Source organism: Panthera pardus, unplaced genomic scaffold (genome assembly GCF_024362965.1).
Source record: "Panthera pardus isolate Hobbes unplaced genomic scaffold, ASM2436296v1 HiC_scaffold_371, whole genome shotgun sequence".
Classification (NCBI taxonomy): Eukaryota; Metazoa; Chordata; class Mammalia; order Carnivora; family Felidae; genus Panthera; species Panthera pardus.
In genome coordinates this window covers 1-19,720 of record NW_026526956.1, presented here as the reverse complement: position 1 = coordinate 19,720, position 19,720 = coordinate 1, and the positions used below count along the sequence as shown (strand labels likewise).

Sequence of the window (19,720 nt, the reverse complement as noted above, 5' to 3'; positions counted from 1 at the left end):
ACCCACACGCTCCTCCCCTTCCCTCGGCACCACCTCGCGCCCCCGCCCCTGCCACCAGCCCCCAACCCCCCCCCCCCCGCGCGCGCACGCACACACACACACACACACACACACACACACACACACACACACAGGCTCTGGCTCACTCTATCCACACTCCAGAAATCCTCCCCTTTTGCAACACCGGCAGAAACCAAGCTGCCACGCCTAGGTGCGCTATACATCCCATTGTCCGGGAGGGTCGCCCACAGACTCCAGGTGGCACCGACACCCGCACCCGCAGGACCCCAGCGTGCCTAACGTCAGGGTCGCGCAGGCCCTTGATTCTCTGCGTCCCGATTCGCCGCCGCCGCTACCGTGCCGACGCGGCTTCCTCTTCCACCGCTAGAGCCGCCCACGGCACCAAAGGCCACCGCCGTCCTCCATCCCTCTCCCACCCCGACCTCCACCCCTCCACACACACCCACACCCACACCCACACGCACACGCACACGCACACACACGCAAAAGCAAGGACTCCGAGGAAACTTGCGGCGGGCACGGGAAGCACCCGGAGACCCACGGCCGCCGCGGCCCCTCCGCACCGGTGCAGGGGGGTCGTCCGGTTGAAGCGAGTGTGCCCCAGCAGGTGTGCGCGGCGCACCGGCTGACCGCTTGGCCTCGAGAGGGGACACCTCTGATCACAGAGCAAATCCCTGGCGGACAAGGGTGTCCAAGATGGGGCGGGAAGGAGACTGAGGTGTGCGATGGACCGTGGGAGGCATCCACAGAAGAGGACGGATACAGGGGTGGACAGAGGGACTGACGGCGCCTATCATGGCGAGGCACGGGGCGAGGCGGGATGGGAAACTGTGAAAAGCGCAACTGTAGAAAGTGTGCGTGAGTGGGGGGGGGGGTGGAGGACGCCGCTCATCGGGGGTGGGGGGGTGGGGCGCGGAGGTGTTGAAAGGGACCTCTGGGTAACACGCTGGCCCCTTTGCCAAAGGATGCAGGGGACCGACGTGTCCTGCAATTGGAATGACAAGTTGGCGACAAGTGCGCCCAGTCCCCCGGGGTGACTGCACCGCCACCCACCTGCCTGGCTGCTGGGGTTTCTTCTCCCGCGGCTCCCACCACACCTCCCCGCTGTGTCACCTCCAGTGCCCGCGGGGACCGGGCCGGGCCCGGATGCCTCTTCCCTCCTCCACCTCCCGGCCCGGCGGTCGGACTGTGCGCTCCCATCGGGGCCCAAGACCACCGTGCCCATGGGGTCTGCTCTCCGGCGCCGGGGAGAGACGCAGCCAGCCAGGTCGTGGCGCTCCCGCCCCGCGTGGGGCAGGGAAGCCGCCCGAGAGGTCGCAGGCCCGAGGGGCGCGAGGGAGGCAAGGCCCGGGGGGCTCGGCCAGGTGACAGGACTCAGGGCTGCGCGTGGCTCACCTGCCCCACGCGCCCAGCACCGCCACCGCGGGCACCTCGGGAGGGAGGACGGGATGGCTCGTCAGCCTGGCCAGCTAGGAGCGCCACCGGCGGGGGCGGTGGGGGTCCGAGCACACTCGGGGGGCCGGGGCCTCTGCGCACACTGGTGGTCCCGGCGGGGGACAGAGGTCGCCCCGGCCACTCGCGTCTCGGGCTGTGGAAGCGAAGGAGCCAGGCGAGCGCGTGCGCGGGGGGCGAAGGGGAGAGGCGATGCCGAGGGCCTCCAGAGGGCCAGCCAGGCCAAAAGGCTCGGAGGGGCCGAGGTGGCAGGGCGAGGCTTGGGCTGCCCGTGGGGGCGTGGCAGGTGGCCTTGTGCGCACACCGCCGCGGCCGCCGTCGTCGTCGTCGTCGTCGTCGTCGTCGTGGCGGCGGCGGGGCCCACGACAAGCTAGCCACCTGTGGCCTGGCGTGCTGGCGTGGGCTAAAAGGGGGTGGTGCGGGTGCACTGGGGACCGGACGGTGGGTGGCTCGGCCTGGCAGGCCGGGAGGGGAGGCCCCGGAGGGCCAGAGGAAGAAGAAAGGCTTCCCTGACCGGGAATCGAACCCGGGCCGCGGCGGTGAGAGCGCCGAATCCTAACCACTAGACCACCAGGGAGCGACAGGCTGCGCGCCTGGCCTGCACCCCCTGGACCCAGCGCCTCCATTCCACCCACGCGGCTCCGCTTGGGCCCCGAGGCCCCTGCCTCTGCACGTCCAGCCGCCCGCGGGCCCCACGCAGTCCACCCGGCCCGCTGGCAGCACCCGCAAAACGCTGCGCGCCGGTCGCCCTCGCACCGGCACGCCGGCCGCCTCGGGCCACGTGCCCAGCGCCCAGCGGCCGGCACGCCGTCCCCCACTGCCAGCGCCCGGCGGGCCTGGCCAGGAGGGCCCCGGAGGGGCGCAAAAGGTCGGCCGGCTGCGTTGGCCGGGAATCGAACCCGGGTCAACTGCTTGGAAGGCAGCTATGCTCACCACTATACCACCAACGCTGCACGGCCCGGGCCGGCCCGACGCGGCCGGCCCAGGGTGCGCTCCGGCGCCTTGGCGCCTTGGCGCTCTCTCGCCGCCGCCGCCGCCGCCGCCGCCGCCGCCGCCGCCGCCGCCCGGCGCAGCCCTGCCCCGACGACCCGGCCGGCCGCAGCTCTGCCCGGCCACCACGGGCTCCGGCCACCACGGGCTCCGGCCGCCCGGAGCCCCAGCCTCGCCCCTCCGACTCCGCTGCGCCGGCCGGTCGCCGGGCACGCCCGCCCGCCCACCTGCCCGCCCACCTGCCCGCCCACCTGCCCGCCCGGCGCCCGGCGCCCGGCGCCCGGCGCCCACCGCCGCCCGCCTCTGGAGGGCGCTCTGGCCGCCTGGCCGCTCTCGGGCCCTCGGAGGCCGGCTGGGGAGCCCCGCCACGCCCCCGGCCCGGCGTCTTCCGCGTCCTCCGCGGCCCGCAGCTAGCGGCCCGGCCCGGCCCGGCCCGGCCCGGCCCGGCCCCGCGCGGGAAGGAGCAGAGGGGGCGGCCGCCAGGCCTCACACACCACCTCCCGCATCCACACGGGACCGGACCCATCTGCCTCCCACCCGACCCACACCCACGGCGGCTGCGCGGCTGCGCGGCTGCGCGGCTGGGCGGCACGTCGCCAAGGAGCTCGCTGTGGCTGCCGCGGGGACCGCACGAGGCCCCGGCTGCGCGGTGGCGACCCAGCGTCCGGCCTCGAGCCACGCAAAGGGCTGGGCCCGGTGGACGGTGGGCAGGCCGGGCACGCGCCGCCGGCCGGACGACGGACGGCCGAGAAGAAGCGCCCCTGCCCCTCCCTCGGGAGCAAGAGGTGGGACCCAGAGCTGCGCAGGCCACCAAAAAGGGCGTCTTGCCTCCCCGTCGGGGAATCGAACCCCGGTCTCCCGCGTGACAGGCGGGGATACTCACCACTATACTAACGAGGACGGCGGCGGCCGGCCACCCGGGCGCCCGCCCGACCCCTCTCCGGCTGCCTCCCCACGCCTGCCCCTGCCCGCCCTCGACGCCCTGCCCTGCACGGGCGCCCGGCCCGGGCCACGCCCCACCCGACCCCACCCCCGCTTCGGCCCCCTCTCCCGCACGGCAGCCCCCGGCCCCGACTCGGAGTCCACCCGCACCCGGGCCCACACACGGACCCGGACGGCGCTCAGTACTCCCAACGAGCGCTGCCTCTCTCTCGTCTGCCAGGCGGGCATCGCGCCGGGAGAAAAGGCCCCAGACGGCAAGCGGGGCTGCGAGGGCCAGGGCGAGGGCGAGGGCGAGGGCGAGGAAGGCGGGGTGGGGAGCAGGGCAAGGGGCGCCGACGCTGGACGGGGCCTGCAGGGAGCTGGGGGTGGGGGTGCGACAGCGACGGGAGCCGCGCTGGCGGCGGCGGCGGCGGCGGCGGCGGCGGCGGCGGCGGCGGCGGCGGCGGCGAGGCGGCTGGCGGTGCTCCTCCGGGGCCGCCGCGCGTGTCTCGCCCCTTGCGCACCCACACAGCCGCCAGCCAGGCGCCATGACGGCCAAGGACACCAGCGTTAGCGCCGCGTCCCAGCCAGGCCAGCGGCGACGCGCCCACACCCGCCGTCAGGATGGCCGAGCGGTCTAAGGCGCTGCGTTCAGGTCGCAGTCTCCCCTGGAGGCGTGGGTTCGAATCCCACTCCTGACACGCCCACCTTTTGGCCCGCCCCACACAGCAGCCACGCCACCCGGGCCTGGACCACACCCTCTCGCCGCCGCGGCCCGCCTCGCACCCGAGCACACGCTGCCCAGGACCGAGCTCCAGCCCCTCCACCCTCGCCGCCTCGGGCTCGGAGCGAGCGCGCGCGCGTGCGCGCACGCACACGCACTCCCCGGCGACTCGAGCGCCTTTCCCACACCCGCGGGCTTCGCTGACTTCGCACCTGCTGCTTTCTGGAGGCTCTTTGGTCCTCCTTCTCGCCTATTCCCGCCCCTGCCCTCGTCACCCCGGCACTCGCGGACCAGCCCAGGCTGCAAAGCTCCCCGCGCTTCCCGCTCCCACTTGTGGCCGCTGGACAGCGCCTGGCTCTTTCTTACAGCCAGCCGTCCGCTTCCGCCGCCACCGGGAACACGCACCCACCCCACCGTCACCCCGTGCTTTTCCCCACGGCCCCAGTCCATTCTCTCCACACCCTCCCGAGGCGGCCCACACGATCCTCCACCTGGGGGCCTTCCCCTGGCCACACCTACCTGCCTGCCTGCCTGCCTGCCTCCCGGGAGCCATACAGCCCAGCCGTCTGCTGGCCAGCCGGCGGCGTGGACCCCTCCCTTCTGTGGGCCTGGCTCACGAGTCCAAGCCGGGAAGGTGGCTGCAGGGAGCAGGGAGCGGAAGCCCTAGACCCCCCCAGGCCATCCAGCCGGGCGCCACAGCGCATCTCCTGGCTCGGGGAGGCCGCCGGCCGGCCACTCCGCCCCAGCGTTCCTCCCGGATCCAAGATCGCCCTCCTGGCTCCCAACCTGTCAAGGCACCGAGCCGGACCCCTAGGGAGAGCCGCCGGCCAACGCGCTCAGGCCTTTGCTCTCTCGGCCCCAGACGCACTCAGAGGCGCACGCGGCGCTACCTGGCCTCTAACTCCGACAGACGCCGGCGCGAGCGCGAACACACACACACACACACACACACACACACACACACACACAGCCCACCCATCCCCGCCCCCGGCCCCACGGCTCCACACACGAGAGGTCCGTTCCCCACCCGGTCCGCCGGGACACACACTGCACGCGCGAGAAAACCATCCGCCAAACGGACTTTGGCTCGGGGCTGGGAGTAGCTGAAGGCAAGGTCCCTCGCCTGCCTGCACCTGCCACAGATGGCTCCGGCTGTTTGGGGTTCGGGCGCTGGCCAGGCTGGGTCCGGCTCCTGGCTGCCTCTGGCGACACTGGGCAGGCTGTGGCGGCGGCCCTGGACGAGGGACAAAGCACAGGATGAGCCCAGTCCGCCTCCCTGCCTTCCTCTGCCCGGACGTCCGCGCCGCGCCGCGCCCCAGGGGCTGGCTCTCCGCGTGCCTGGAGCCTGTCTTGCAGACCGCCCGCCTCCTGCTCCCACGGAGCAGACGCTCATGCTCACGCTCACGCTCACTACTGGCGGGGACCGGCAACGGAGGCGGCCGGCGCCGCTGGGGAAGCCCTCTGTGGACCACGTCCGTGGGTGCATGGGTGGTTCAGTGGTAGAATTCTCGCCTGCCACGCGGGAGGCCCGGGTTCGATTCCCGGCCCATGCAACGCGCCATCCCCTTTTGGCCCGCAGCGCCAACTGCGCGCTACGCTTCCTCTCTCCCTGCTAAGCTGCCTCTCTCCCAGCTTCAGAGCACCTGGCCAAAGCCACCTCTGCTCCTCTCTGGGGGCCCGCCCACGCCCCATCCCGTCCCCGCCCCCTGCCGCACATTCCCTTCCTCCTCCCTGGCTCGCTCGCCCTGGGGACAAGGGACAAAACTCCGCCCCGGAGCCAAGGGCCCTTCCGCGCCCGCCCACACACCTGCCTTGCCCTTCTTCTCTTTAACGACGCTCGCCTCGCTCGAGTCTCCCGATTCACTGCAAGGAACGCATCCACGCACCAACTCGCCGCTGCCACCCACACGCTCCTCCCCTTCCCTCGGCACCACCTCGCGCCCCCGCCCCTGCCACCAGCCCCCAACCCCCCCCCCCCGCGCGCGCACGCACACACACACACACACAACACACACACACACACACACACACAGGCTCTGGCTCACTCTATCCACACTCCAGAAATCCTCCCCTTTTGCAACACCGGCAGAAACCAAGCTGCCACGCCCTAGGTGCGCTATACATCCCATTGTCCGGGAGGGTCGCCCACAGACTCCAGGTGGCACCGACACCCGCACCCCGCAGGACCCCAGCGTGCCTAACGTCAGGGTCGCGCAGGCCCTTGATTCTCTGCGTCCCGATTCGCCGCCGCCGCTACCGTGCCGACGCGGCTTCCTCTTCCACCGCTAGAGCCGCCCACGGCACCAAAGGCCACCGCCGTCCTCCATCCCTCTCCCACCCCGACCTCCACCCCTCCACACACACCCACACCCACACCCACACGCACACGCACACGCACACCACCACCACGCAAAAGCAAGGACTCCGAGGAAACTTGCGGCGGGCACGGGAAGCACCCGGAGACCCACGGCCGCCGCGGCCCCCTCCGCACCGGTGCAGGGGGTCGTCCGGTTGAAGCGAGTGTGCCCCAGCAGGTGGTGCGCGGCGCACCCGGCTGACCGCTTGGCCTCGAGAGGGGACACCTCTGATCACAGAGCAAATCCCTGGCGGACAAGGGTGTCCAAGATGGGGCGGGAAGGAGACTGAGGTGTGCGATGGACCGTGGGAGGCATCCACAGAAGAGGACGGATACAGGGTGGACAGAGGGGACTGACGGCGCCTATCATGGCGAGGCACGGGGCGAGGCGGGATGGGAAACTGTGAAAAAGCGCAACTGTAGAAAGTGTGCGTGAGTGGGGGGGGGGTGGAGGACGCCGCTCATCGGGGGTGGGGGGGTGGGGCGCGGAGGTGTTGAAAGGGACCTCTGGGTAACACGCTGGCCCCTTTGCCAAAGGATGCAGGGGACCGACGTGTCCTGCAATTGGAATGACAAGTTGGCGACAAGTGCGCCCAGTCCCCCGGGGTGACTGCACCGCCACCCACCTGCCTGGCTGCTGGGGTTTCTTCTCCCGCGGCTCCCACCACACCTCCCCGCTGTGTCACCTCCAGTGCCCGCGGGGACCGGCCGGGCCCGGATGCCTCTTCCCTCCTCCACCTCCCGGCCCGGCGGTCGGACTGTGCGCTCCCATCGGGGCCCAAGACCACCGTGCCCATGGGGTCTGCTCTCCGGCGCCGGGGAGAGACGCAGCCAGCCAGGTCGTGGGCGCTCCCGCCCCGCGTGGGGCAGGGAAGCCGCCCGAGAGGTCGCAGGCCCGAGGGGCGCGAGGGAGGCAAGCCCGGGGGGCTCGGCCAGGTGACAGGACTCAGGGCTGCGCGTGGCTCACCTGCCCCACGCGCCCAGCACCGCCACCCCGCGGGCACCTCGGGAGGGAGGACGGGATGGCTCGTCAGCCTGGCCAGCTAGGAGCGCCACCGGCGGGGGGCGGTGGGGGTCCGAGCACACTCGGGGGGCCGGGGCCTCTGCGCACACTGGTGGTCCCGGCGGGGGACAGAGGTCGCCCCGGCCACTCGCGTCTCGGGCTGTGGAAGCGAAGGAGCCAGGCGAGCGCGTGCGCGGGGGGGCGAAGGGGAGAGGCGATGCGAGGGCCTCCAGAGGGCCAGCCAGGCCAAAAGGCTCGGAGGGGCCGAGGTGGCAGGGCGAGGCTTGGGCTGCCCGTGGGGGCGTGGCAGGTGGCCTTGTGCGCACACCGCCGCGGCCGCCGTCGTCGTCGTCGTCGTCGTCGTCGTCGTGGCGGCGGCGGGGCCCACGACAAGCTAGCCACCTGTGGCCTGGCGTGCTGGCGTGGGCTAAAAGGGGGGTGGTGCGGGGGTGCACTGGGGACCGGACGGTGGGTGGCTCGGCCTGGCAGGCCGGGAGGGGAGGCCCCGGAGGGCCAGAGGAAGAAGAAAGGCTTCCCTGACCGGGAATCGAACCGGGCCGCGGCGGTGAGAGCGCCGAATCCTAACCACTAGACCACCAGGGAGCGACAGGCTGCGCGCCTGGCCTGCACCCCCTGGACCCAGCGCCTCCATTCCACCCACGCGGCTCCGCTTGGGCCCCGAGGCCCCTGCCTCTGCACGTCCCAGCCGCCCGCGGGCCCCCACGCAGTCCACCCCCGGCCCGCTGGCAGCACCCGCAAAACGCTGCGCGCCGGTCGCCCTCGCACCGGCACGCCGGCCGCCTCGGGCCACGTGCCCAGCGCCCAGCGGCCGGCACGCCGTCCCCCACTGCCAGCGCCCGGCGGGCCTGGCCAGGAGGGCCCCGGAGGGGCGCAAAAGGTCGGCCGGCTGCGTTGGCCGGGAATCGAACCCGGGTCAACTGCTTGGAAGGCAGCTATGCTCACCACTATACCACCAACGACTGCACGGCCCGGGCCGGCCCGACGCGGCCGGCCCAGGGTGCGCTCCGGCGCCTTGGCGCCTTGGCGCTCTCTCGCCGCCGCCGCCGCCGCCGCCGCCGCCGCCGCCGCCGCCCGGCGCAGCCCCTGCCCCGACGACCCGGCCGGCCGCAGCTCTGCCCGGCCACCACGGGCTCCGGCCACCACGGGCTCCGGCCGCCCGGAGCCCCAGCCTCGCCCCTCCGACTCCGCTGCGCCGGCCGGTCGCCGGGCACGACCCGCCCGCCCACCTGCCCGCCCACCTGCCCGCCCACCTGCCCCGCCCGGCGCCCGGGCGCCCGGCGCCCGGCGCCCACCGCCGCCCGCCTCTGGAGGGCGCTCTGGCCGCCTGGCCGCTCTCGGGCCCTCGGAGGCCGGCTGGGGAGCCCCGCCACGCCCCCGGCCCGGCGTCTTCCGCGTCCTCCGCGGCCCGCAGCTAGCGGCCCGGCCCGGCCCGGCCCGGCCCGGCCCGGCCCGGCCCCGCGCGGGAAGGAGCAGAGGGGGCGGCCGCCAGGCCTCACACACCACCTCCCGCATCCACACGGGACCGGACCCATCTGCCTCCCACCCGACCCACACCCACGGCGGTCTGCGCGGCTTGCGCGGGCTGCGCGGCTGGGCGGCACGTCGCCAAGGAGCTCGCTGTGGCTGCCGCGGGGACCGCACGAGGCCCCGGCTGCGCGGGTGGCGACCCAGCGTCCGGCCTCGAGCCACGCAAAGGGCTGGGCCCGGTGGACGGTGGGCAGGCCGGGCACGCGCCGCCGGCCGGACGACGGACGGCCGAGAAGAAGCGCCCCTGCCCCTCCCTCGGGAGCAAGAGGTGGGACCCAGAGCTGCGCAGGCCACCAAAAAGGCGTCTTGCCTCCCCGTCGGGGAATCGAACCCCGGTCTCCCGCGTGACAGGCGGGGATACTCACCACTATACTAACGAGGGACGGCGGCGGCCGGCCACCCGGGCGCCCGCCCCGACCCCTCTCCGGCTGCCTCCCCACGCCTGCCCCTGCCCGCCCTCGACGCCCTGCCCTGCACGGGCGCCCGGCCCGGGCCACGCCCCACCCGACCCCACCCCCGCTTCGGCCCCCTCTCCCGCACGGCAGCCCCCGGCCCCGACTCGGAGTCCACCCGCACCCGGGCCCACACACGGACCCGGACGGCGCTCAGTACTCCCAACGAGCGCTGCCTCTCTCTCGTCTGCCAGGCGGGCATCGCGCCGGGAGAAAAGGCCCAGACGGCAAGCGGGGCTGCGAGGGCCAGGGCGAGGGCGAGGGCGAGGGCGAGGAAAGGCGGGGTGGGGAGCAGGGCAAGGGGCGCCGACGCTGGACGGGGCCTGCAGGGGAGCTGGGGGTGGGGGTGCGACAGCGACGGGAGCCGCGCTGGAGGCGGCGGCGGCGGCGGCTGGCGGCGGCGGCGGCGGCGAGGCGGCTGGCGGTGCTCCTCCGGGGCCGCCGCGCGTGTCTCGCCCCTTGCGCACCCACACAGCCGCCAGCCAGGCGCCATGACGGCCAAGGACACAGCGTTAGCGCCGCGTCCCAGCCAGGCCAGCGGCGACGCGCCCACACCCGCCGTCAGGATGGCCCGAGCGGTCTAAGGCGCTGCGTTCAGGTCGCAGTCTCCCCTGGAGGCGTGGGTTCGAATCCCACTCCTGACACGCCCACCTTTTGGCCCGCCCCACACAGCAGCCACGCCACCCGGGCCTGGACCACACCCTCTCGCCGCCGCGGCCCGCCTCGCACCCGAGCACACGCTGCCCAGGACCGAGCTCCAGCCCCTCCACCCTCGCCGCCTCGGGCTCGGAGCGATGCGCAGCGCGCGCTTGCGCGCACGCACACGCACTCCCCGGCGACTCGAGCGCCTTTCCCACAACCCGCGGGCTTCGCTGACTTCGCACCTGCTGCTTTCTGGAGGCTCTTTGGTCCTCCTTCTCGCCTATTCCCGCCCCTGCCCTCGTCACCCCGGCACTCGCGGACCAGCCCAGGCTGCAAAGCTCCCCGCGCTTCCCGCTCCCACTTGTGGCCGCTGGACAGCGCCTGGCTCTTTCTTACAGCCAGCCGTCCGCTTCCGCCGCCACCGGGAACACGCACCCACCCCACCGTCACCCCGTGCTTTCCCCCCCCGGCCCCCAGTCCATTCTCTCCACACCCTCCCGAGCGGCCCACCACGATCCTCCACCTGGGGGGCCTTCCCCTGGCCACACCTACCTGCCTGCCTGCCTGCCTGCCTCCCGGGAGCCATACAGCCCAGCCGTCTGCTGGCCAGCCGGCGGCGTGGACCCCTCCCTTCTGTGGGCCTGGCTCACGAGTCCAAGCCGGGAAGGTGGCTGCAGGGAGCAGGGAGCGGAAGCCCTAGACCCCCCCAGGCCATCCAGGCCGGGCGCCACAGCGCATCTCCTGGCTCGGGGAGGCCGCCGGCCGGCCACTCCGCCCCAGCGTTCCTCCCGGATCCAAAGATCGCCCTCCTGGCTCCCAACCTGTCAAGGCACCGAGCCGGACCCCTAGGGAGAGCCGCCGGCCAACGCGCTCAGGCCTTTGCTCTCTCCGGGCCCCAGACGCACTCAGAGGCGCACGCGGCGCTACCCTGGCCTCTAACTCCGACAGACGCCGGCGCGAGCGCGAACACACACACACACACACACACACACACACACAGCCCACCCATCCCCGCCCCCGGCCCCACGGCTCCACACACGAGAGGTCCGTTCCCCACCCGGTCCTCCGGACACACACTGCACGCGCGAGAGGCTGGGAGTAGCTGAAGGCAAGGTCCCTCGCCTGCCTGCACCTGCCACAGATGGCTCCGGCTGTTTGGGGTTCGGGCGCTGGCCAGGCTGGGTCCGGCTCCTGGCTGCCTCTGGCGACACTGGGCAGGCTGTGGCGGCGGCCCTGGACGAGGGACAAAGCACAGGATGAGCCCAGTCCGCCTCCCTGCCCTTCCTCTGCCCGGACGTCCGCGCCGCGCCGCGCCCAGGGGCTGGCTCTCCGCGTGCCTGGAGCCTGTCTTGCAGACCGCCCGCCTCCTGCTCCCACGGAGCAGACGCTCATGCTCACGCTCACGCTCACTACTGGCGGGGACCGGCAACGGAGGCGGCCGGCGCCGCTGGGGAAGCCCCTCTGTGGACCACGTCCGTGGGTGCATGGGTGGTTCAGTGGTAGAATTCTCGCCTGCCACGCGGGAGGCCCGGGTTCGATTCCCGGCCCATGCAACGCGCCATCCCCTTTTGGCCCCGCAGCGCCAACTGCGCGCTACGCTTCCTCTCTCCCTGCTAAGCTGCCTCTCTCCCAGCTTCAGAGCACCTGGCCAAAGCCACCTCTGCTCCTCTCTGGGGGCCCGCCCACGCCCCATCCCGTCCCCGCCCCTGCCGCACATTCCCTTCCTCCTCCCTGGCTCGCTCGCCCTGGGGACAAGGGACAAAACTCCGCCCCGGAGCCAAGGGCCCTTCCGCGCCCGCCCACACACCTGCCTTGCCCTTCTTCTCTTTAACGACGCTCGCCTCGCTCGAGTCTCCCGATTCACTGCAAGGAACGCATCCACGCACCAACTCGCCGCTGCCACCCACACGCTCCTCCCCTTCCCTCGGCACCTACCTCGCGCCCCCCGCCCCTGCCACCAGCCCCCAACCCCCCCCCCCCGCGCGCGCACCGACACACACAATCCACACACACACACACACACACACAGGCTCTGGCTCACTCTATCCACACTCCAGAAATCCTCCCCTTTTGCAACACCGGCAGAAACCAAGCTGCCACGCCTAGGTGCGCTATACATCCCATTGTCCGGGAGGGTCGCCCACAGACTCCAGGTGGCACCGACACCCGCACCCGCAGGACCCCAGCGTGCCTAACGTCAGGGTCGCGCAGGCCCTTGATTCTCTGCGTCCCGATTCGCCGCCGCCGCTACCGTGCCGACGCGGCTTCCTCTTCCACCGCTAGAGCCGCCCACGGCACCAAAGGCCACCGCCGTCCTCCATCCCTCTCCCACCCCGACCTCCACCCCTCCACACACACCCACACCCACACCCACACGCACACGCACACGCACACACACGCAAAAGCAAGGACTCCGAGGAAACTTGCGGCGGGCACGGGAAGCACCCGGAGACCCACGGCCGCCGCGGCCCCTCCGCACCGGTGCAGGGGGGTCGTCCGGTTGAAGCGAGTGTGCCCCAGCAGGTGTGCGCGGCGCACCGGCTGACCGCTTGGCCTCGAGAGGGGACACCTCTGATCACAGAGCAAATCCCTGGCGGACAAGGGTGTCCAAGATGGGGCGGGAAGGAGACTGAGGTGTGCGATGGACCGTGGGAGGCATCCACAGAAGAGGACGGATACAGGGGTGGACAGAGGGACTGACGGCGCCTATCATGGCGAGGCACGGGGCGAGGCGGGATGGGAAACTGTGAAAAGCGCAACTGTAGAAAGTGTGCGTGAGTGGGGGGGGGGTGGAGGACGCCGCTCATCGGGGGTGGGGGGGTGGGGCGCGGAGGTGTTGAAAGGGACCTCTGGGTAACACGCTGGCCCCTTTGCCAAAGGATGCAGGGGACCGACGTGTCCTGCAATTGGAATGACAAGTTGGCGACAAGTGCGCCCAGTCCCCCGGGGTGACTGCACCGCCACCCACCTGCCTGGCTGCTGGGGTTTCTTCTCCCGCGGCTCCCACCACACCTCCCCGCTGTGTCACCTCCAGTGCCCGCGGGGACCGGGCCGGGCCCGGATGCCTCTTCCCTCCTCCACCTCCCGGCCCGGCGGTCGGACTGTGCGCTCCCATCGGGGCCCAAGACCACCGTGCCCATGGGGTCTGCTCTCCGGCGCCGGGGAGAGACGCAGCCAGCCAGGTCGTGGCGCTCCCGCCCCGCGTGGGGCAGGGAAGCCGCCCGAGAGGTCGCAGGCCCGAGGGGCGCGAGGGAGGCAAGGCCCGGGGGGCTCGGCCAGGTGACAGGACTCAGGGCTGCGCGTGGCTCACCTGCCCCACGCGCCCAGCACCGCCACCGCGGGCACCTCGGGAGGGAGGACGGGATGGCTCGTCAGCCTGGCCAGCTAGGAGCGCCACCGGCGGGGGCGGTGGGGGTCCGAGCACACTCGGGGGGCCGGGGCCTCTGCGCACACTGGTGGTCCCGGCGGGGGACAGAGGTCGCCCCGGCCACTCGCGTCTCGGGCTGTGGAAGCGAAGGAGCCAGGCGAGCGCGTGCGCGGGGGGCGAAGGGGAGAGGCGATGCCGAGGGCCTCCAGAGGGCCAGCCAGGCCAAAAGGCTCGGAGGGGCCGAGGTGGCAGGGCGAGGCTTGGGCTGCCCGTGGGGGCGTGGCAGGTGGCCTTGTGCGCACACCGCCGCGGCCGCCGTCGTCGTCGTCGTCGTCGTCGTCGTCGTGGCGGCGGCGGGGCCCACGACAAGCTAGCCACCTGTGGCCTGGCGTGCTGGCGTGGGCTAAAAGGGGGTGGTGCGGGTGCACTGGGGACCGGACGGTGGGTGGCTCGGCCTGGCAGGCCGGGAGGGGAGGCCCCGGAGGGCCAGAGGAAGAAGAAAGGCTTCCCTGACCGGGAATCGAACCCGGGCCGCGGCGGTGAGAGCGCCGAATCCTAACCACTAGACCACCAGGGAGCGACAGGCTGCGCGCCTGGCCTGCACCCCCTGGACCCAGCGCCTCCATTCCACCCACGCGGCTCCGCTTGGGCCCCGAGGCCCCTGCCTCTGCACGTCCAGCCGCCCGCGGGCCCCACGCAGTCCACCCGGCCCGCTGGCAGCACCCGCAAAACGCTGCGCGCCGGTCGCCCTCGCACCGGCACGCCGGCCGCCTCGGGCCACGTGCCCAGCGCCCAGCGGCCGGCACGCCGTCCCCCACTGCCAGCGCCCGGCGGGCCTGGCCAGGAGGGCCCCGGAGGGGCGCAAAAGGTCGGCCGGCTGCGTTGGCCGGGAATCGAACCCGGGTCAACTGCTTGGAAGGCAGCTATGCTCACCACTATACCACCAACGCTGCACGGCCCGGGCCGGCCCGACGCGGCCGGCCCAGGGTGCGCTCCGGCGCCTTGGCGCCTTGGCGCTCTCTCGCCGCCGCCCGCCGCCGCCGCCGCCGCCGCCGCCGCCGCCCGGCGCAGCCCTGCCCCGACGACCCGGCCGGCCGCAGCTCTGCCCGGCCACCACGGGCTCCGGCCACCACGGGCTCCGGCCGCCCGGAGCCCCAGCCTCGCCCCTCCGACTCCGCTGCGCCGGCCGGTCGCCGGGCACGCCCGCCCGCCCACCTGCCCGCCCACCTGCCCGCCCACCTGCCCGCCCGGCGCCCGGCGCCCGGCGCCCGGCGCCCACCGCCGCCCGCCTCTGGAGGGCGCTCTGGCCGCCTGGCCGCTCTCGGGCCCTCGGAGGCCGGCTGGGGAGCCCCGCCACGCCCCCGGCCCGGCGTCTTCCGCGTCCTCCGCGGCCCGCAGCTAGCGGCCCGGCCCGGCCCGGCCCGGCCCGGCCCGGCCCGGCCCCGCGCGGGAAGGAGCAGAGGGGGCGGCCGCCAGGCCTCACACACCACCTCCCGCATCCACACGGGACCGGACCCATCTGCCTCCCACCCGACCCACACCCACGGCGGCTGCGCGGCTGCGCGGCTGCGCGGCTGGGCGGCACGTCGCCAAGGAGCTCGCTGTGGCTGCCGCGGGGACCGCACGAGGCCCCGGCTGCGCGGTGGCGACCCAGCGTCCGGCCTCGAGCCACGCAAAGGGCTGGGCCCGGTGGACGGTGGGCAGGCCGGGCACGCGCCGCCGGCCGGACGACGGACGGCCGAGAAGAAGCGCCCCTGCCCCTCCCTCGGGAGCAAGAGGTGGGACCCAGAGCTGCGCAGGCCACCAAAAAGGGCGTCTTGCCTCCCCGTCGGGGAATCGAACCCCGGTCTCCCGCGTGACAGGCGGGGATACTCACCACTATACTAACGAGGACGGCGGCGGCCGGCCACCCGGGCGCCCGCCCGACCCCTCTCCGGCTGCCTCCCCACGCCTGCCCCTGCCCGCCCTCGACGCCCTGCCCTGCACGGGCGCCCGGCCCGGGCCACGCCCCACCCGACCCCACCCCCGCTTCGGCCCCCTCTCCCGCACGGCAGCCCCCGGCCCCGACTCGGAGTCCACCCGCACCCGGGCCCACACACGGACCCGGACGGCGCTCAGTACTCCCAACGAGCGCTGCCTCTCTCTCGTCTGCCAGGCGGGCATCGCGCCGGGAGAAAAGGCCCCAGACGGCAAGCGGGGCTGCGAGGGCCAGGGCGAGGGCGAGGGCGAGGGCGAGGAAGGCGGGGTGGGGAGCAGGGCAAGGGGCGCCGACGCTGGACGGGGCCTGCAGGGAGCTGGGGGTGGGGGTGCGACAGCGACGGGAGCCGCGCTGGCGGCGGCGGCGGCGGCGGCGGCGGCGGCGGCGGCGGCGAGGCGGCTGGCGGTGCTCCTCCGGGGCCGCCGCGCGTGTCTCGCCCCTTGCGCACCCACACAGCCGCCAGCCAGGCGCCATGACGGCCAAGGACACCAGCGTTAGCGCCGCGTCCCAGCCAGGCCAGCGGCGACGCGCCCACACCCGCCGTCAGGATGGCCGAGCGGTCTAAGGCGCTGCGTTCAGGTCGCAGTCTCCCCTGGAGGCGTGGGTTCGAATCCCACTCCTGACACGCCCACCTTTTGGCCCGCCCCACACAGCAGCCACGCCACCCGGGCCTGGACCACACCCTCTCGCCGCCGCGGCCCGCCTCGCACCCGAGCACACGCTGCCCAGGACCGAGCTCCAGCCCCTCCACCCTCGCCGCCTCGGGCTCGGAGCGAGCGCGCGCGCGCTTGCGCGCACGCACACGCACTCCCCGGCGACTCGAGCGCCTTTCCCACACCCGCGGGCTTCGCTGACTTCGCACCTGCTGCTTTCTGGAGGCTCTTTGGTCCTCCTTCTCGCCTATTCCCGCCCCTGCCCTCGTCACCCCGGCACTCGCGGACCAGCCCAGGCTGCAAAGCTCCCCGCGCTTCCCGCTCCCACTTGTGGCCGCTGGACAGCGCCTGGCTCTTTCTTACAGCCAGCCGTCCGCTTCCGCCGCCACCGGGAACACGCACCCACCCCACCGTCACCCCGTGCTTTCCCCCCCCGGCCCCAGTCCATTCTCTCCACACCCTCCCGAGGCGGCCCACACGATCCTCCACCTGGGGGCCTTCCCCTGGCCACACCTACCTGCCTGCCTGCCTGCCTGCCTCCCGGGAGCCATACAGCCCAGCCGTCTGCTGGCCAGCCGGCGGCGTGGACCCCTCCCTTCTGTGGGCCTGGCTCACGAGTCCAAGCCGGGAAGGTGGCTGCAGGGAGCAGGGAGCGGAAGCCCTAGACCCCCCCAGGCCATCCAGCCGGGCGCCACAGCGCATCTCCTGGCTCGGGGAGGCCGCCGGCCGGCCACTCCGCCCCAGCGTTCCTCCCGGATCCAAGATCGCCCTCCTGGCTCCCAACCTGTCAAGGCACCGAGCCGGACCCCTAGGGAGAGCCGCCGGCCAACGCGCTCAGGCCTTTGCTCTCTCGGCCCCAGACGCACTCAGAGGCGCACGCGGCGCTACCTGGCCTCTAACTCCGACAGACGCCGGCGCGAGCGCGAACACACACACACACACACACACACACACACACACAGCCCACCCATCCCCGCCCCCGGCCCCACGGCTCCACACACGAGAGGTCCGTTCCCCACCCGGTCCTCCGGGACACACACTGCACGCGCGAGAAAACCATCCGCCAAACGGACTTTGGCTCGGGGCTGGGAGTAGCTGAAGGCAAGGTCCCTCGCCTGCCTGCACCTGCCACAGATGGCTCCGGCTGTTTGGGGTTCGGGCGCTGGCCAGGCTGGGTCCGGCTCCTGGCTGCCTCTGGCGACACTGGGCAGGCTGTGGCGGCGGCCCTGGACGAGGGACAAAGCACAGGATGAGCCCAGTCCGCCTCCCTGGCCTTCCTCTGCCCGGACGTCCGCGCCGCGCCGCGCCCAGGGGCTGGCTCTCCGCGTGCCTGGAGCCTGTCTTGCAGACCGCCCGCCTCCTGCTCCCACGGAGCAGACGCTCATGCTCACGCTCACGCTCACTACTGGCGGGGACCGGCAACGGAGGCGGCCGGCGCCGCTGGGGAAGCCCTCTGTGGACCACGTCCGTGGGTGCATGGGTGGTTCAGTGGTAGAATTCTCGCCTGCCACGCGGGAGGCCGGGTTCGATTCCCGGCCCATGCAACGCGCCATCCCCTTTTGGCCCCGCAGCGCCAACTGCGCGCTACGCTTCCTCTCTCCCTGCTAAGCTGCCTCTCTCCCAGCTTCAGAGCACCTGGCCAAAGCCACCTCTGCTCCTCTCTGGGGGCCCGCCCACGCCCCATCCCGTCCCCGCCCCTGCCGCACATTCCCTTCCTCCTCCCTGGCTCGCTCGCCCTGGGGACAAGGGACAAAAACTCCGCCCCGGAGCCAAGGGCCCTCCGCGCCCGCCCACACACCTGCCTTGCCCTTCTTCTCTTTAACGACGCTCGCCTCGCTCGAGTCTCCGATTTCACTGCAAGGAACGCATCCACGCACCAACTCGCCGCTGCCACCCACACACGCTCCTCCCCTTCCCTCGGCACCAACCTCGCGCCCCCGCCCCTGCACCAGCCCCCAACCCCCCCCCCGCGCGCGCACGCACACACACACACACACACACACACAACACACACACACACACACACACAGGCTCTGGCTCACTCTATCCACACTCCAGAAATCCTCCCCTTTTGCAACACCGGCAGAAACCAAGCTGCCACGCCTAGGTGCGCTATACATCCCATTGTCCGGGAGGGTCGCCCACAGACTCCAGGTGGCACCGACACCCGCACCCGCAGGACCCCAGCGTGCCTAACGTCAGGGTCGCGCAGGCCCTTGATTCTCTGCGTCCCGATTCGCCGCCGCCGCTACCGTGCCGACGCGGCTTCCTCTTCCACCGCTAGAGCCGCCCACGGCACCAAAGGCCACCGCCGTCCTCCATCCTCTCCCACCCCGACCTCCACCCCTCCACACACACCCACACCCACACCCACACGCACACGCACACGCACACACACGCAAAAGCAAGGACTCCGAGGAAACTTGCGGCGGGCACGGGAAGCACCCGGAGACCCACGGCCGCCGCGGCCCCCTCCGCACCGGTGCAGGGGGGTCGTCCGGTTGAAGCGAGTGTGCCCCAGCAGGTGTGCGCGGCGCACCGGCTGACCGCTTGGCCTCGAGAGGGGACACCTCTGATCACAGAGCAAATCCCTGGCGGACAAGGGTGTCCAAGATGGGGCGGGAAGGAGACTGAGGTGTGCGATGGACCGTGGGAGGCATCCACAGAAGAGGACGGATACAGGGGTGGACAGAGGGACTGACGGCGCCTATCATGCGAGGCACGGGGCGAGGCGGGATGGGAAACTGTGAAAAGCGCAACTGTAGAAAGTGTGCGTGAGTGGGGGGGGGGTGGAGGACGCCGCTCATCGGGGGTGGGGGGGTGGGGCGCGGAGGTGTTGAAAGGGACCTCTGGGTAACACGCTGGCCCCTTTGCCAAAGGATGCAGGGGACCGACGTGTCCTGCAATTGGAATGACAAGTTGGCGACAAGTGCGCCCAGTCCCCCGGGGTGACTGCACCGCCACCCACCTGCCTGGCTGCTGGGGTTTCTTCTCCCGCGGCTCCCACCACACCTCCCCGCTGTGTCACCTCCAGTGCCCGCGGGGACCGGGCCGGGCCCGGATGCCTCTTCCCTCCTCCACCTCCCGGCCCGGCGGTCGGACTGTGCGCTCCCATCGGGGCCCAAGACCACCGTGCCCATGGGGTCTGCTCTCCGGCGCCGGGGAGAGACGCAGCCAGCCAGGTCGTGGCGCTCCCGCCCCGCGTGGGGCAGGGAAGCCGCCCGAGAGGTCGCAGGCCCGAGGGGCGCGAGGGAGGCAAGGCCCGGGGGGCTCGGCCAGGTGACAGGACTCAGGGCTGCGCGTGGCTCACCTGCCCCACGCGCCCAGCACCGCCACCAGCGGGCACCTCGGGAGGGAGGACGGGATGGCTCGTCAGCCTGGCCAGCTAGGAGCGCCACCGGCGGGGGCGGTGGGGGTCCGAGCACACTCGGGGGGCCGGGGCCTCTGCGCACACTGGTGGTCCCGGCGGGGGACAGAGGTCGCCCCGGCCACTCGCGTCTCGGGCTGTGGAAGCGAAGGAGCCAGGCGAGCGCGTGCGCGGGGGGCGAAGGGGAGAGGCGATGCCGAGGGCCTCCAGAGGGCCAGCCAGGCCAAAAGGCTCGGAGGGCCGAGG

General features: G+C 73.0%; 1 protein-coding gene and 15 non-coding genes across 16 annotated transcripts; 6 read left to right on the top strand and 10 right to left on the bottom strand.

Moving 5' to 3' along the window:
- Positions 1-1,490: 1,490 nt before the first annotated feature.
- Positions 1,491-9,960, bottom strand: LOC128774659 (collagen alpha-1(I) chain-like). Its single transcript, XM_053893701.1, has 11 exons — positions 9,791-9,960; positions 9,628-9,704; positions 8,446-8,899; positions 8,065-8,333; positions 7,432-7,894; positions 7,091-7,266; positions 6,543-6,692; positions 5,242-5,342; positions 3,001-3,234; positions 2,691-2,873; positions 1,491-2,309 (listed from the first exon to the last, which is right to left on the bottom strand). The coding sequence occupies exons 1-11, from the start codon at positions 9,958-9,960 to the stop codon at positions 1,491-1,493; spliced, it is 3,096 nt and encodes a 1,031-aa protein (XP_053749676.1).
- TRNAE-CUC (transfer RNA glutamic acid (anticodon CUC)) lies at positions 1,979-2,050 on the bottom strand. The gene has a single exon. It is a non-coding gene; the product is annotated as a tRNA-Glu (tRNA).
- On the bottom strand, positions 2,352-2,423 carry TRNAG-UCC (transfer RNA glycine (anticodon UCC)). Its single transcript has one exon. It is a non-coding gene; the product is annotated as a tRNA-Gly (tRNA).
- TRNAD-GUC (transfer RNA aspartic acid (anticodon GUC)) lies at positions 3,292-3,363 on the bottom strand. The gene has a single exon. It is a non-coding gene; the product is annotated as a tRNA-Asp (tRNA).
- TRNAL-CAG (transfer RNA leucine (anticodon CAG)) lies at positions 4,003-4,085 on the top strand. Its single transcript has one exon. It is a non-coding gene; the product is annotated as a tRNA-Leu (tRNA).
- On the top strand, positions 5,591-5,661 carry TRNAG-GCC (transfer RNA glycine (anticodon GCC)). The gene has a single exon. It is a non-coding gene; the product is annotated as a tRNA-Gly (tRNA).
- Positions 8,000-8,070, bottom strand: TRNAE-CUC (transfer RNA glutamic acid (anticodon CUC)). Its single transcript has one exon. It is a non-coding gene; the product is annotated as a tRNA-Glu (tRNA).
- TRNAG-UCC (transfer RNA glycine (anticodon UCC)) lies at positions 8,376-8,447 on the bottom strand. Its single transcript has one exon. It is a non-coding gene; the product is annotated as a tRNA-Gly (tRNA).
- Positions 9,326-9,398, bottom strand: TRNAD-GUC (transfer RNA aspartic acid (anticodon GUC)). The gene has a single exon. It is a non-coding gene; the product is annotated as a tRNA-Asp (tRNA).
- A 67-nt stretch (positions 9,961-10,027) lies between the features above and the next one.
- TRNAL-CAG (transfer RNA leucine (anticodon CAG)) lies at positions 10,028-10,111 on the top strand. The gene has a single exon. It is a non-coding gene; the product is annotated as a tRNA-Leu (tRNA).
- Positions 10,112-11,591: 1,480 nt separating this feature from the next.
- Positions 11,592-11,662, top strand: TRNAG-GCC (transfer RNA glycine (anticodon GCC)). The gene has a single exon. It is a non-coding gene; the product is annotated as a tRNA-Gly (tRNA).
- Positions 11,663-13,981: 2,319 nt separating this feature from the next.
- TRNAE-CUC (transfer RNA glutamic acid (anticodon CUC)) lies at positions 13,982-14,053 on the bottom strand. The gene has a single exon. It is a non-coding gene; the product is annotated as a tRNA-Glu (tRNA).
- A 301-nt stretch (positions 14,054-14,354) lies between these two features.
- Positions 14,355-14,426, bottom strand: TRNAG-UCC (transfer RNA glycine (anticodon UCC)). Its single transcript has one exon. It is a non-coding gene; the product is annotated as a tRNA-Gly (tRNA).
- Positions 14,427-15,297: 871 nt separating this feature from the next.
- Positions 15,298-15,369, bottom strand: TRNAD-GUC (transfer RNA aspartic acid (anticodon GUC)). Its single transcript has one exon. It is a non-coding gene; the product is annotated as a tRNA-Asp (tRNA).
- Positions 15,370-15,996: 627 nt separating this feature from the next.
- On the top strand, positions 15,997-16,079 carry TRNAL-CAG (transfer RNA leucine (anticodon CAG)). Its single transcript has one exon. It is a non-coding gene; the product is annotated as a tRNA-Leu (tRNA).
- A 1,502-nt stretch (positions 16,080-17,581) lies between these two features.
- Positions 17,582-17,651, top strand: TRNAG-GCC (transfer RNA glycine (anticodon GCC)). Its single transcript has one exon. It is a non-coding gene; the product is annotated as a tRNA-Gly (tRNA).
- The last annotated feature ends 2,069 nt before the right edge of the window (positions 17,652-19,720 follow it).

Coding starts and splice junctions, on each gene's coding strand:
- LOC128774659 (XM_053893701.1), bottom strand. CDS start 9,960: ATGGCGCCTGGCTGGCGGCTGTGTGGGTGCGCAAGGGGCGAGACACGC. Junction 8,900..9,627: donor AGAGGCAGCGCTCGTTGGGA/GTACTGAGCGCC, acceptor CCGGGCCGCTAG/CTGCGGGCCGCGGAGGACGC. Junction 8,334..8,445: donor CCGGCCCGGGCCGTGCAGTC/GTTGGTGGTATA, acceptor CCTCCTGGCCAG/GCCCGCCGGGCGCTGGCAGT.